The sequence below is a fragment of the Homarus americanus genome, unplaced genomic scaffold (assembly GCF_018991925.1).
Source record: "Homarus americanus isolate GMGI-L3 unplaced genomic scaffold, GMGI_Hamer_2.0 scaffold24694, whole genome shotgun sequence".
In the NCBI taxonomy this organism is placed as follows: Eukaryota; Metazoa; Arthropoda; class Malacostraca; order Decapoda; family Nephropidae; genus Homarus; species Homarus americanus.
The window spans coordinates 8,209,099-8,224,420 of record NW_024732780.1 but is presented as its reverse complement, the minus strand read 5'-3'; the positions used below and the strand labels follow the sequence as shown (position 1 = coordinate 8,224,420).

The following is a 15,322-nucleotide window of genomic DNA, read 5'->3' as shown; positions in this document are numbered from 1 at the left end:
ATTTTAGTAAGAAGATTTACTTACTGTGATTATGACCCCCACACACACACACACACACACAGCGTCCTCTGTGTTTGTGTTTGTCTATGTTTTTGTTTGTTTGTGAAAGATTGTTGTTGTTGTGGGGAGGGAAGGAGGAGGAGGGAGGAGGAGAGGAGGGAAGGCAGAGTTAGGCATCCTGATAAAGTTGTGTTAGGTAAATGGTGGTGGTTGTGGTGATAGTGGTTATGGTGGTGGTGGTGGTGGTGGGTGTAGGCAGGTAGTGGTGGTTGAGATGGTGATCGTAATAGTGAAGATGTTTGGCAGATGGTGGTAGTAGTGGTGGTGATGACAGATGGTGGTGGTGGTGGTGTTGGTATTTCCATTAATATTGGACAGATGGTACAAGTATCGACAGGTGGTGGTGGCAGCAGGAAGGTGAGGTAGACAGCTGGTGAGAAGACAGAGGAGAGGAAGGGAGAGGTGAGAGATTCCCCCCACTTCCCCCCCCCCATCCCCCCAACCTTGGCAATGGTGCACTCGTGTGTGTGTGTGTGTGCGTGTGTGTGGAGGCAGGACCGGGCACGGGGCATCAGAGTACGTCGAGTAGTGGCAAGGGTGTGTGTTCTTGGGTAGTGTGCGGCGGAGTTATCTCACAATTAAGCTACACACGAGTTCGTTCCTCATACAGTACCATACCTGTTCTTCGTGGCACTGAGACCCAGGATATGTGTTGACACGTTATAAACTCGGACCTGCAGAAACTAATCAAGTGCCCCTGTACATTATCCCCGTATGTGTGTGTGTGACCGTCCATGAGTAACGCTGTAACTCACATCTCATGAACTACACCGTAACTCACATATAAATTACTGCACTCATCCTTCAGTGCCAGATTTCACACCAGATTTCACCCCCAGATTAAACTTCAAACTCCAGTGCTCTCAAGAAAATCCAGATTTCAACCCCAACACAAAATCCAAATCGGCTGAAGTGTTTCCCAGTGAGAGTTAAAAGACCACAAGCCTTATAAAGTGTTAAGTAGAGGAAAAAGGTCAAAAAAATACCTTGATAAGTAATAAAAGGACAGATTTAGAGGTGTTTAAAGGCTAAAAAGTGTTACTCAACTCTCATAAGGACACACATCTCTAAGGACACATCTCTAAGGTCACACATCTCTAAGGACACATCTCTAAGGACACACATCTCTAAGGACACGAACACGCCGGATAGGACATCACCCAGACAATGCTCAACACGTACAAGGATTATTATTGACGTGATAAGTTCTAAAAGTTAAGTACAATTGAATAAACTTAAGTAAACAAAAGTAGAATAAAAGTACAACAAAATAAAAGAAAAATAAAGAAACAAATTAGTGGAACAATTCAAAACGATCAACCTAATAAAAAATAAAAATAATTAAACTAAAAACTCTCATAAAATGCCACTGAGGAACCAGCCAGGCACCCTGCAGAAGAACACGATGCTCACTATAGCCAGGAACTTCGACTACATCTGCTACAGGGCCAAGACCCGAGAGGACATGTGTAAGATGATCTATGATGAATCTTACCTCAATTACGAGGGACCCTTTAAAAACCTACGTAAGTCTTATAGAAAATGGGGATTGACTTGGGTATAGAAAATGGGGGGTTGGGATATTTACGTTATATAGAAAATAGTGTGAAATACCAACCTATTTTTACCTATTTAAATAAATCCCCTATATCTATCTATAATCTTATCTGAATTAAATAGGACTATATTGACAGATGCTGAACGCTGCCCTATTACAGTACTATATTATACTATATTATAATGTCTCCCTATATGAATAATGTAGCCTATCTATATATCCTGTATCAACCCTAATTTATATCATTCCTGTAACTAAAATAATTCAATATACAGGGATGTGTATTATAGATCATGTGTATATACATTTATATTTGGTGTATGTACAGTATTTCTACCTATAATGAGTTATATCTCAATAAATATATCTGACTTATTTACATTTTCGTTCAATTTATTTACATCATATATCTGACTAAATATCCTACACATATCTGACTTCACCGCCAAGTTACACATCGTTCCTTCAATTCACACCTGTCACTCTTCTAATGTGACTTTATATCTGACTTCTGCTCAGTCACGTTTCTTTTATATAACTCGCTATAAGTCAGTTATATATATTCCTAGTAGCTGGCGTCATTTCTAGTCAGGTATATATATTTTAAAGATCTGACAGTCATTTCCAGTCAGTTATAAACATCCATAAAAATAGTATTGAAACCGTGACGTCACTTCCTCTCAAAGCAAAATCAACACTATAGAACATTCTTGTGTGTTATGGCAGCGGTTTTCCTCTTCACTAAACACAAAGATCTTCCTCTAGTAAACACACAGCCCGGAAGGAGAGAAAAATGAGGAATATAACAAACTTGAGACATATTATTAAACATTACTTTAAAAAGACTCTCCAACTTCCTGCAGAAATTCTCGTCCGGGTGAACACGACCGAGGGATGACACCTAAAACACCGATATTTTCTCATTTTGTTAGTTTAAAAAATCTGTCTCGTTACGTACTGCACAAATCTGGACAAATCTGAGTGCAAAATGTAAATAAAAACCAACAATAATGGAGAGAGTTTGGAACGAGAACAAAGGAATTAGAACGGGGTATATATATATATATATATTTTTGGCGTAATTCACGTTGGCGGGAAACACAGGGAAGCATCACGCCCCATCCCGTAACGACAGAGGAATGTATATACTGTATATATATAAACTTTGTAATATTTAACAGCATTAAAGTTCTTGTTGGGTAAAATCACAGTGTTAGCGTGACAATACAAGCGTTATATCAACATTTGATATTCGTGACGGTTGCACTGGGTAAAGTCGACCATTGTTTGTTGCGGGAAAAATCAGCTGATCAAAGGCGGGAAAATTTTGCATTGTGGAAATTCGACTCTGAACGCACCAGTGACTACCCGCTTGTCTCTCTCTCTCTCTCTCTTATTCCTCCTTTCTTTCTCTCTTTATCTATACCTCTTCCTCACCCTCTCTCTCTCTCACTCATCACCCAAACGTTAAAACTAACTTACAAAATCCAGTTTCCACATTAATCATTCTACACTTCTAACACACACCATAAATAATTTCTTCCTTCCAGCATTTTAGTCTTGATGAACCCGTCACCTAACTCTCGCTGACGTAATGTATATATATTTCTCATGCTCATACATACATTATATAATATTAAGGTGTATTCATATCTTATCATGTATACAGAGAAAGACTCGTTAATACATATATATACATGCAGACCAACACACCAGAATTATTCCACCACCATCCCAGTAGCGTTGATAAATCCCTACACAGCTGACGCCGCCCCTTGTTAACTCCCCTCCCCCCACGACCCCTCCCCACCACCACCCCCCCTCCAGAAACACATCCTCCCCATAACCGCCCCTTCCCTCCTCCCCCTCCCCCCCCTTCAGCGCCACCAGCAGGAAGGTATTGTTATGCATACGCTAGTGTCGCCCATAACACACCCAGAGCGGCCTTCTACCAGATGTTGTTGTCTACATAACTCACTGTCCAATCTTCCTAGTGTAGTACCCACCCACCCACACCCGCCCACTCACCCACCATCGTTACCACCCACCACTACCACCATTACCAGCCACCACCATCAGCGCTACCACCCACCACAGCTTCACGCGTGCCTCCTACGTTAACTCTCCCTAGACTGGAAGAATTATGACGTTGCATCCAAATGACTCACTACCACACAGCTGACGAGAAAGATGACGATAAAACAGCATTGAGACTGAAGTTAAAACCTGGAAATAGAATCTCTTTTTAATTCCGGTTTAAAGAGAAATTTGAACGTATTTTAGTTAATTCAGAAACAAGATTGACAAACGAACACTAACGTAACACAAATTATGAACAAATCCTAAGTTAAGATTTGGTTTCTCCTAAGATAATGTCACAAAGTTAATAATTATGGAGGAGTTTTAAGATAATATTAATGTTATTCTGGGTAATTATTATTTATTTATTAGTAACTTTTCGTAAGGTATATCGTTCATGAGGTGGAAAATAAACGTAGGATCCTTTTTAGACTATATCGTAGCTTAAGTGGGGCACACACACACACACACACACACACACACACACACACACACACACACCTACCTACCATTTTCTCTTCTCAGTAGGTCTCCCGTTTCCTTTTATCTTCCCCCATACGGTAAGAGGAACAGGAGGGTGAAGATAATGAATGAGAGAGAGAGAGAGCGAGAGACTATCAGATAAGTTTATATATTTTGGGATAATTCTCTCTCTCTCTCACCACCATATAGCAGCAGGTGTTGGCCAGGCACCAGGCACCAGGTCTTGACACAGTGCCAAGTACCAAGACACCAGGAAGCTGCAACTCTTCCTTCACCGACCACTTGTTGATACCTCTCTCTCCCACACACCTGTACACCCACACACCTGAACACCCACACACCTGTACACCGTCAATATCCCATCATAAAATAACCTGTTACTACCTTACAAATATCATAATTATAATATAAATAAATCCCCCTCTCTTTCTCTACAACAAAAAAATGTAATTATATTAGTGTAATCCCTATAATCCTTCTCTCTAAAATTATGTCAATATAATCCCCGTAAGCTTATAGGTAATACGTGAAGCGAGACACACACACGGGCGCCGATTTTTTAGTATTATTATTATTTATTGAAGGACTGATTTAATTGTGTGGGATGTAATTGGTAAATATAATTAATTGGTAAATATAATTAACAAGTATTTATAATTAATTGGTAACTATAATTAATTGGTAAATATAATCAATTGGTAACTATAATTAATTGGTAACTATAATTAATTGGTATAGTAATGTAAGTTTTATCACCAATTACTAACACACACACACACACACACGACTCATTCCCACTCTTCTTTCACTCTTTTAAAGCCTCGTCTGGATTCATTACAGGTCATTCATTACCCTTCCTTCACTGCCATTCATTACATATAAATTTAGCTATATACATTTTTAATTATTCAACTCTTAATTTTTTATTATTATTATTATTATTATTATTATTATTATTATTATTATTATTATTATTATTGTCATTATCTTCACTTAATCCTATTCTTGTGTTCTTTCATTTTTTATGTTTTATTTTCAGGGAATTCGTCTGTTTCTACGTATTTTCAGTCTTTCCTATTTCTTACAGGTATATAATTAATCACCTTATATTCTCATTAATTAATTATCCTCAGGTGTATATAAACCAAACTTCATTAATTATAATTATTTTCTCTCTCTCTCACCTGCCTCCCACTCCCCCCCCCTATTAATTACTCTACCCATTTTCCTATTTGGTTTTGACTTTAATGATATCCTAAAACATTTCACCTTAAAATCACCCTAAAAAATAACTCCCTAAATATATATAATCCCCTAAAAATATCCCCAAATCTCTAAAATATCCCTAAAAACTAAATGCCCACAATACCCCAACACCCAATTTTTCCCTTAACACCAATTACATAATAACCATTTATATTCTTAAGCCAATTTCCCCAAATATTTCTCCCTATTTATAAGACTTTGTTTTACCCTCCAATGACACATTCCAATTACGAACTGATTTTTTTATTCAACTATTCTCCAATTTTTTTACCCAATTTATCCCCCCCATTTACCGATTGTTGTTATTATTCCACTTATCGCTGGTTTTCTCTATTCCCTATACGTCGTAATCTCTACCCCGGCCATAACGTGGTGTAATGGGCTGTTATTCTTCTGATGTAATGTTATTAATATATGAACACTGAACACCCCCCCTTTGTCTCCCTTATCTCCCCTCCCCCTTTCTTACCTCCCCGCATGATGTGAATTCTTTCCTATCCACCCCTCTCCTCCTCCTCCTTGCTCGCCCTCTTCCTTCTCTTCCACCGCCCACAATCTACGTCTCACCCATTCCACCACGCCCTTACGGTCCCATACGCCTCCCCACCCCCCACCCAAAACCCCCTCTCACCACGCCCCCACCTCAAAAACCCTTCACCACCACGCCCCCCCTGACCTTTACGCCCACAGCGTAGCTGTTAGTCCTAAGCAGCTGATGAGAGATCCTGGGGACAATAAGTCAGCGGCAAGAGGACCCTGCCACACGCCCTGATGCAGCCTCACCTGGCCGAGAACCAGATTACCTCCAGTGACGGTGAATCGGCTGCTGGCTTCAAGTCATGAGCGACGATCAATGGTGCAGCCCCCCCTCTCTCCTCCGCCCTGGCTGTTGTTGATGTTTGCCAGGGTAACCCCCCCCCCCCCTCCGCCCCCCTTACCTGTTGTTGATGTTTGCCAGGTACCCCCCACCTCCGCCCCTGACCTGTTGTTGATGTTTGCCAGGTACCCCCCCCCTCCGCTGACCTGTTGATGTTTGCCAAAGTGCCCCCCCCCACACCCATTTTGTTGTTTACAGAGCAGGTGTAAACAATACTGTGTACAGGTAAGTAGTATCATTTTGTTTACATTACACATCTATGCTGACATAAACGAAACAAAAACATAACTTCTTCCCCCCCAGCCTCAGTTTGTTTACATATCACACCACGCATGCGTAGTAAGTCCTCACCCCCCCCCCAAGAGCAACCACCACCTCACTACACACACACGTCCATCACCTAAGCCACTAAAGGCGCACACAGATGCTATTTTGTTTCCCCCAGCATTGTTTCAGACGGCGCATGTACAATAAACTCCTTCTAGAAGTTGCAACTCGTTCTGAAACTTGTATATTTACACGCAGTTCAGTTGGCAAAGACGCACACTGATGCTATTATGTTTCATTGTTGTTGGATGAGATGACACCTCCGCAGTGAGCTCCAACACGACGCCCCACTAAACCTGCCTGGGTTTGTGAGTCATCGGGTGGAATAAACTAGGGTGTCTAATCTTCATGTGAAATAAACTAGGGTGTCTAATCTTCATGTAATTAAGCATAAACTAAGACTGACTGTACATACACACCTGTACACCAATACCTTAATTAACTACAGGTAATAAACTATCATTAAGGGTTACAGGATACAGTACAGGTGTGTTAGTGAGTAATAATCATTGTACCAACTTTCCACCCGAGAGAATGATGAATTACATCATTATTCTGAGACACAGTTGATGATGATGACGATGAGGATGATGATGATGATGATGACGATTATGATGATGACTATGATGATGATGATGATGATGATGCTACTGACCGTTCACCACAACATTAAATTATCGATCTGTGGGTAATGGCCAGCCAGTGCAGTTGGCGAGTTGTCCGGTGTTCCTGTAACGTAGCCGCGGGGAAGAGGAGCTGATCAAGACCCTCTGTGACGGTTGCCGAGACAAAGACCAGATGAAGAAAGACCAATATTTACGCCTGTAGGTCTTGTCGTGACGTAGTTATTGTGCTCTGACCAATCACATTCTATTTGAGTGACGTCACAGATGCGTAAGGTCCAATCAACAACTATTAATGAGTGACGTCACAGATGATACAAGCCAATCATCATCAGTTAAACTATGACGTCATTGCCTCCCCCCCGAAAAAATCCGTCAAGAACTAGGTCAGGTCAGATCCCGGCTGACCTCAGAGATAAGGTCACGTGCAGGTTGACCTCATGACGGCCGTGGAACGTGACGGGGCACAGGCACACATGCATACCCGGTGATCAGTGCCAGGGTCAGGGTGCCAGCAGTGCCACCCTCCCTCCCTCCCTGGCTATTCTGGGCACCGTGTCTCTGAGGTGTGTGTTGACTACCATGGAACACTTACGTCAACACAACACAAACTTAAACAACAAACAAAAAGAACAGAATATAAACAGACCGACACAAACAGACCGACACAAACAGACCGACACAAACAGACCGACATAAACAGACCGACACAAACAGACCGACACAAACAGACCGACACAAACAGACCGACACAAACAGACCGACATAAACAGACCGACACAAACAGACCGACATAAACAGACCGACACAAACAGACCGACATAAACAGACCGACACAAACAGACCGACACAAACAGACCGACATAAACAGACCGACATAAACACCGCTTAACCCCGTCAGCTCCAGATTACAGAGAAGAGACTAATTTACTTGATATATGACCACGCCACCCAGGTCAACTGTGTGACGTCACGATACCCAGGTGTAGACAGAGGTAGGGGGGCCAGGTGTAGACAGAGGTAACAGTGAGACAGAGTAGGGGGCCAGGTGTAGACAGAGGTAGGGAGGGCCAGGTGTAGACAGAGGTAGGAGGGCCAGGTGTAGACAGAGGTAGGGGGGCGGTGTAGACAGAGGTAGGGAGGCCAGGTGTAGACAGAGGTAGGAGGGGCCAGGTGTAGACAGAGGTAGGGGGGCCAGGTGTAGACAGAGGTAGAGGGGCCAGTGTAGACAGAGGTGGGAGGGCCAGGTGTAGACAGAGGTAGGAGGGCCAGGTGTAGACAGAGGTAGGGAGGGCCAGGTGTAGACAGAGGTAGGGAGGGCCAGGTGTAGACAGAGGTAGGGGGGGCCAGGTGTAGACAGAGGTAGGAGGGCCAGGTGTGAGACAGAGGTAGGGGGGGCCAGGTGTAGACAGAGTAGGGGCCAGATGTAGACAGAGGTAGGAGGGCCAGGTGTAGACAGAGGTAGAGGGCCAGGTGTAGACAGAGTGTAGGGGCCAGGTGTGACAGAGGTAGGAGGGCCAGGTGTAGACAGAGGTAGGAGGGCAGGTGTAGACAGAGGTAGGGAGGCAGACAGAGGTAGGAGGGCCAGGTGTAGACAGAGGAGGGCCAGGTGTAGACAGAGGTAGGGGGGCCAGGTGTGACAGAGGTAGGAGGGCCAGGTGTAGACAGAGGTAGGAGCCAGGTGTAGACAGAGGTAGGAGGGCCAGGTGTAGACAGAGGTAGGAGGGCCAGGTAGACAGAGATAGAGGCCAGGTAAACAGAGGTAGGGAGGGCCAGGTGTAGACAGAGGTAGGGGGGCCAGGTGTAGACAGAGGTAGGAGGGCCAGGTGAGACAGGTAGGGAGGCCAGGTGTAGACAGAGGTAGGAGGCCCAGGTGTAGACAGAGGTAGGAGGGCCAGGGGTGTAGACAGAGGTAGGAGGGCCAGGTGTAGACAGAGGTAGGGAGGGCCAGGTGTAAACAGAGGTAGGAGGGCCAGGTGTAGACAGAGGTAGGGGGGGCCAGGTGTAGACAGAGGTAGGGAGGCCAGGTGTAGACAGAGGTAGGGAGGCCAGGTGTAGACAGAGGTAGGGAGGGCCAGGTGTAGACAGAGGTAGGGAGGGCCAGGTAGAGACAGAGGTAGGAGGGCCAGGTGTAGACAGAGGTAGGGGGGCCAGGTAGACAGAGGTAGGAGGGCCAGGTGTAGACAGAGGTAGGAGGGCCAGGTGTGACAGGTAGGAGGGCCAGGTGTAGACAGAGGTAGGAGGGCCAGGTGTAGACAGGTAGGAGGGCCAGGTAGACAGAGGTAGGGGGCCAGGTGTAGCAGGTAGGAGGGCCAGGTGTAGACAGAGGTAGGGAGGGCCAGGTAGACAGAGGTAGAGGGCCAGGTGTAAACAGAGGTAGGAGGGCCAGGTGTAGACAGAGGTAGGAGGGCCAGGTGTAGACAGAGGTAGAGGGCCAGGTGTAACAGAGGTAGGAGGGCCAGGTAAACAGAGTGCATGGTTGTAACAAGTTAAAAGTTATTCTGTTTGTTTGTCCTGAGAGATACAACTTGTGGTAGATTGACACACACACACACACACACACACACACACACACACACACACACACACACACACACACACACACACCTCTGTTTTTGTAATCTTTTCTTTCACATTCTGTTTTGTTTGCCTGTCTGTCTGTCTGTTTACTCTGTCTCTCTCCGTCTCCACACGCGAAGAATCATCCCTTCACCTGTCACTCACTCTCTCTCTCCCATTCTCCATCCACCTCTCTCTAGTTCACAACTCTGAGTTGATGATGGTGGTGGTGGTAGTAGTGGTAGTGTGGGTAGTGGTGGTGGTGGTAGTGGTGGTGGTCTTAGTGGTGGTGGTAGTGGTAGTCTTAGTGGTGGTGGTGGTCTTAGTGGTGGTGGTGGTCTTAGTGGTGGTGGTGGTCTTAGTGGTGGTGGTGGTCTTGTGGTGGTGGTGGTCTTAGGTGGTGGTGGTCTTAGTGGTGGTGGTGGTCTTAGTGGTAGTGGTAGTCTTAGTGGTGGTGGTAGTGGTAGTCTAGTGGTGGTGGTAGTGGTAGTCTTAGTGGTGGTGTTGTGGTAGTGGTAGTGGTGGTGGTAGTGGTGGTGTAGTGGTGGTGGTGTGGTCTTAGTGGTGGTGGTGGTCTTAGTGGTGGTGGTGGTCTTAGTGGTGGTGGTGGTCTTAGTGGTGGTGGTGGTCTTAGTGGTGGTGGTGGTCTTAGTGGTGGTGGTCTTAGTGGTGGTGGTGGTCTTAGTGGTAAGTCTTAGTGGTGGTGGTAGTGGTAGTCTTAGTGGTGGTGGTGGTGGTGGTGGTGGTGGTAGTGGTGGTGGTAGTGGTGGTGGTGGTCTTAGTGGTGGTGGTAGTGGTAGTCTTAGGTGGTGGTAGGTGGTAGTAGTGGTGGTGGTGGTAGTAGTAGTGGTGGTGGTCTTAGTGGTGGTGGTGGTGAACCTCAGTGCTCATACTACCCTGGGGAGGAACCACCAGAGAATGAACCCAGCGACTAGCCTGCCTCTTGTGTGTCCATATAAACAACCTACCACAACCCAACCTACCACAACACAACCCACTACAACCCAACCCACTACAACCCAACCTACCACAACACAACCCACTACAACCCAACCCACTACAACCCAACCTACCACACAACACAACCCACTACAACCCAACCCACTACAACCCAACCTACCACAACACAACCCACTAAAACCCAACCCACTACAACCCAACCTACCACAACACAACCCACTACAACCCAACCCACCACAACCCAACCTACCACAACACAACCCACTACAACCCAACCCACCACAACCCAACCTACCACAACACAACCCACTACAACCCAACCCACTACAACCCAACCTACCACAACACAACCCACTACAACCCAACCCACCACAACACAACCCACTACAACCCAACCCACTACAACCCAACCTACCACAACCCAACCTACCACAACCCAACCCACTACAACCCAACCTACCACAACCCAACCCACTACAACCCAACCCACTACAACCCAACCTACCACAACCCAACCCACTACAACCCAACCTACCACAACACAACCCACTACAACCCAAAACCCACTCACAACCCAACCTACCACAACCCAACCTACCACAACCCAACCCACTACAACCCAACCTACCACAACCCAACCCACTACAACCCAACCCACTACAACCCAACCTACCACAACCCAACCCACTACAACCCAACCTACCACAACACAACCCACTACAACCCAACCCACTACAACCCAACCCTACCACAACACAACCCACTACAACCCAACCTACCACAACACAACCCACTACAACCCAACCCACTACAACCCAACCTACCACAACACAACCCACTACAACCCAACCCACCACAACCCAACCCACCACAACCCAACCCACCACAACCCAACCCACCACAACCCAACCTTCCACAACACAACACAACCCAACCCAACCTACCACAACCCAACCCTCCACAACCCAACCTTCCACAACCCACAACAAGGGCGTATAATTCACCTATTCACTACTGACACAAACGGCCTTAATTAACAACAAAGCTAAATCAGTTTTTATAGTACAGTGTTGTAGAGAGATTCTGACAGTGTTGCCAGATTCTTTGTTGTGTTACTAATTTTGTTTTCCCATTTCTTTGTTCTTATTCTTTTGTAGACAGCTGGAGTTGTTGTTGTTGTTGTTGTTGTTGTTGTTGTTGTTGTTGTTGTTGTTGTTGATGTCGTTGTTGGTGTTGTAGGCAAGTGAATCAGGCTTTACAATATGAATTAATTTATTATGAACACATACATACATACATACATACATACATACATACACACACACACACACAGATATAAACATTTACTTGATTGCAAAATTATAAAATAGTTATGACCTAAATTACCTGGACTAAACGAAGCTGAGTTTACCTTCTTTAACGACTAGTGTGGTTTACCTCTACCTGGGTCATTATACCTGGGTCATTATACCTGAGTCTTTATTATACCTGAGTCATTATCATGTCATTATACTTGTCATTATTATACCTGTGTCATTATACCCGAGACACTCATACCTGTGTCAGTAAACTTATCATTATTATACCTGAGTCATTATACCCGAGTCATTATCACACTTATCATTATACGCCTTTGTCTATCTATCAGCCTGTTTGTCCGCCTATATCTGAGTATGTCTGTCAGTCCGTCTGTTTATTTGTCTGTCTGTGTGTACGTCTATCTGTCTGCACACACACACACACACACACACACACACACACTGAAGGACAAACATAAAAACATGCAAATTGAGAGGAGGACTGTGAGGTAAAACAAAAGGGACCTATCTCCTGTCTCACTGGTAAACAGAAGATAAATAAGCTATGAGAACAAGTGTGTGTGTGTGTGTGTGTGTGTGTGTGTGTGTGTGTGTGTGTGTGAATAAGACCCCATTACATATACCCATCACCCGGAGTGCCATGTGTTGTAGGCCCCTTGTGGCACTGTACACCCCTGAGAGAGCCATCTGTGGCACTGGAAGCTAATCTTAAAACTTTTTTAACTTTCTCCACCGAAACTGATGAATTGAGTGAGTGACGCAGGTGTGGGTGGGTGGGGTGGGTGGGTGTGTGGGTGGGTGGGTTTGGGTGTGTGTGTGTGTGTGTGTGTGTGTGTGTGTGTGTGTGTGTGTGTGTGTGTGTGTGTGTGTGTGTGTGTGTGTGTCTGTGTGGGCGGATGAGGATGTTTACATTAATCAGCTGTTCGTATCTGAGGCTCAGTGTTTACACGGAACAGCTGATGGCGGCCCCTCACGCTACACTCCCTCTTTGTTTACCAGAATCAGCTGGTGTCTTACAACCTGTTTACAAAAGTTGTCTATCCTTATTCTCTCGTACTGAACAATCCCTGATGATCTTAAGTGTGTTTTGAGAGGCTCTTGAGTCACTTGAGAGTCAGTTAAGAATCAGTTAACGTTCTGGAGTTAGTTTACTGTTACTGAGTCATACAAAAGAATCAGTTAATGGTTCTGAAGCGGACTGTCAACAAAAATCACTTTACAGACCAGAATTACAATGTTTACACGAATCAGCTGATGCCTGACCGTGTGTGTGTGCGTGCGTGTGTGTGTATGTGTGTGTGTGTGCAGTTCTCACAGACTTAAGAGCTCAAAGGAATGCAAATATTCTTCGTCCGTATCTACATTACAAAGAAATTAAAACTTGTCGCTATGATTCTTTCTCCGTGTGTGTGTGTGTGGCAGTCGACGATGTTCCGTAAGTGAGTGAAGTTGTGGATTAATAACTCTCTCTCTCTCTCTCCCCCCTCCCCTCTCTCTCTCAATAACAACCTAATTAAACCCACAGGTGTCAAGGTCCCTCACTCCACATTAAATTACCCATGATCACAAACTACCATCAATAACACCACAACAATCACACCTTATAAATGACACTGCTTTATATCACCCACAATTACGTCCCTCCAATGAAACTCTTCCATCAGGGGTGACAGAAAGGTGTGAAAGACAACATGTAAACAGTGAGTCAGAGAAAGTATTCACACAGTTCCCGCTGATGGCGCCAGAAATTACGTTAGTACACCCTGAAAAATATGAATCAAACGCTCACCTCATGTTCTAAAAAGGTTTCTCCCAGTCAGTCAGCCATTATTCCATTTTCTATCAAGTTTCTCTTCGTCAATACGTCCACCCCCAGGACCCCCAACACTACTTTACCCCACCAGGAATACAGTCCACAGCCCAAACCTCCACCATTCTCTTCGGTTGACCATCCACCAGCCGGGTTAGGTTAGTTTTTTTATGGGTAATAGCCCACCGACACAGGTCATCGACCCACAACGGGGCCTAAGGGGTGAAAAAAATAGAGTAAAAAGAAGTTAAAAATAGAAAAGAAAAAGGGTATATTAATCTACACAATGATGATGTCGGAAACCAGCTTTTTAAAACAAGACATTTGATGAGCATGGAAACACAGAAGAAGGCAGAGCATTCTACAGTTTGGCTGTGTGAGGAAAGAAGAGGTACTATAACGGGTTATTATAGTGTGACCGACATCCACACACAGAAACAGTGGGCACCGCGGGCAAGACAGTGTTACGGGCCCACGGCCTTGACGGCGGTACACAGGATGCCAAATGCACTGAACATTGCCCGTTAAAGTACCTGTAAAAGAGAGAGTGAAACAACATTGTGGCGAAAAGAAAGGGAAGAAAGATTATCAACTAAAGGAGGAGTCAATAAGACAATATGCCTTTGATTCCACCCTATCTAACGGTTGACACCACCAGGACAGAAAGCCACCCCAGGACAGAAGAAAGCCACCCCAGGACGAAGAAAGAGCCACCCCCAGGACAGAAAAGAGCCACCCCAGGACAGAAGAAGGAAGAAAACACATGAGAGAAGAAAAAGAGACACCCAGGACAGAAGAAGAGCCACCCAGGACAGAAAACACCCAGGACAGAGAAAAGAGCCACCCAGGACAGAAACCACCCAAGGACAGAAGAAGAGCCACCAGGACAGAAAAGCACAGGACAGAAGAAAAAACCACAGGACAGAAAAAGAACGCCACCCCAGGACAAGGAAGAGCCACCCAGGACAGAAAAGAAAGCCAGCAGGACCAGAACAGGACAGAAGAAGAGCCACCCCAGGACAGAAAAACCAACCCAGGACAGAAGAAGAGCCCACCCCAGGACAGAAGAAGGAAAGCCACCCCAGGACAGAGGAAGGCCAACCCCAGGACAGAAGAAAGAGCCACCCCAGGAAGAAGAGCAACCCCAGGACAGAAGAAAGAAGCCCCAGGTATAACCCTTGAAAGATACACATATTTCCTCCTCACTGCTGGCTCCCACACGGCTCTACTGACCAAACTACACCTAAAAAATTACGTCATTTCATACATACATACATATATATACATACATATACATACATACATAAGTGAATAACTGCCTGCATGAATGGCTAGTTGAAACATGAGGACAATCTTTGCTTTCTGCCTTTTTGGTATCTGTCTGTCTGTCTGTCTATCTCA

At 45.1% G+C, this 15,322-nt stretch overlaps 1 protein-coding gene across 2 annotated transcripts in view; it reads left to right on the top strand.

Annotated features, from left to right (window-relative positions):
- The first annotated feature begins 560 nt into the window (after positions 1–560).
- The window catches only part of LOC121869048, a 39,075-nt gene continuing 24,313 nt past the window's right edge, over positions 561–15,322 (top strand). For both annotated transcript variants that reach the window (XM_042370145.1, XM_042370146.1), the window contains exon 1: positions 561–1,586. In XM_042370145.1, the coding sequence (XP_042226079.1) occupies positions 1,424–1,586 (163 nt within the window). In that variant the 5' untranslated portion in view covers positions 561–1,423. The remainder of the gene's footprint in view (positions 1,587–15,322) is intronic.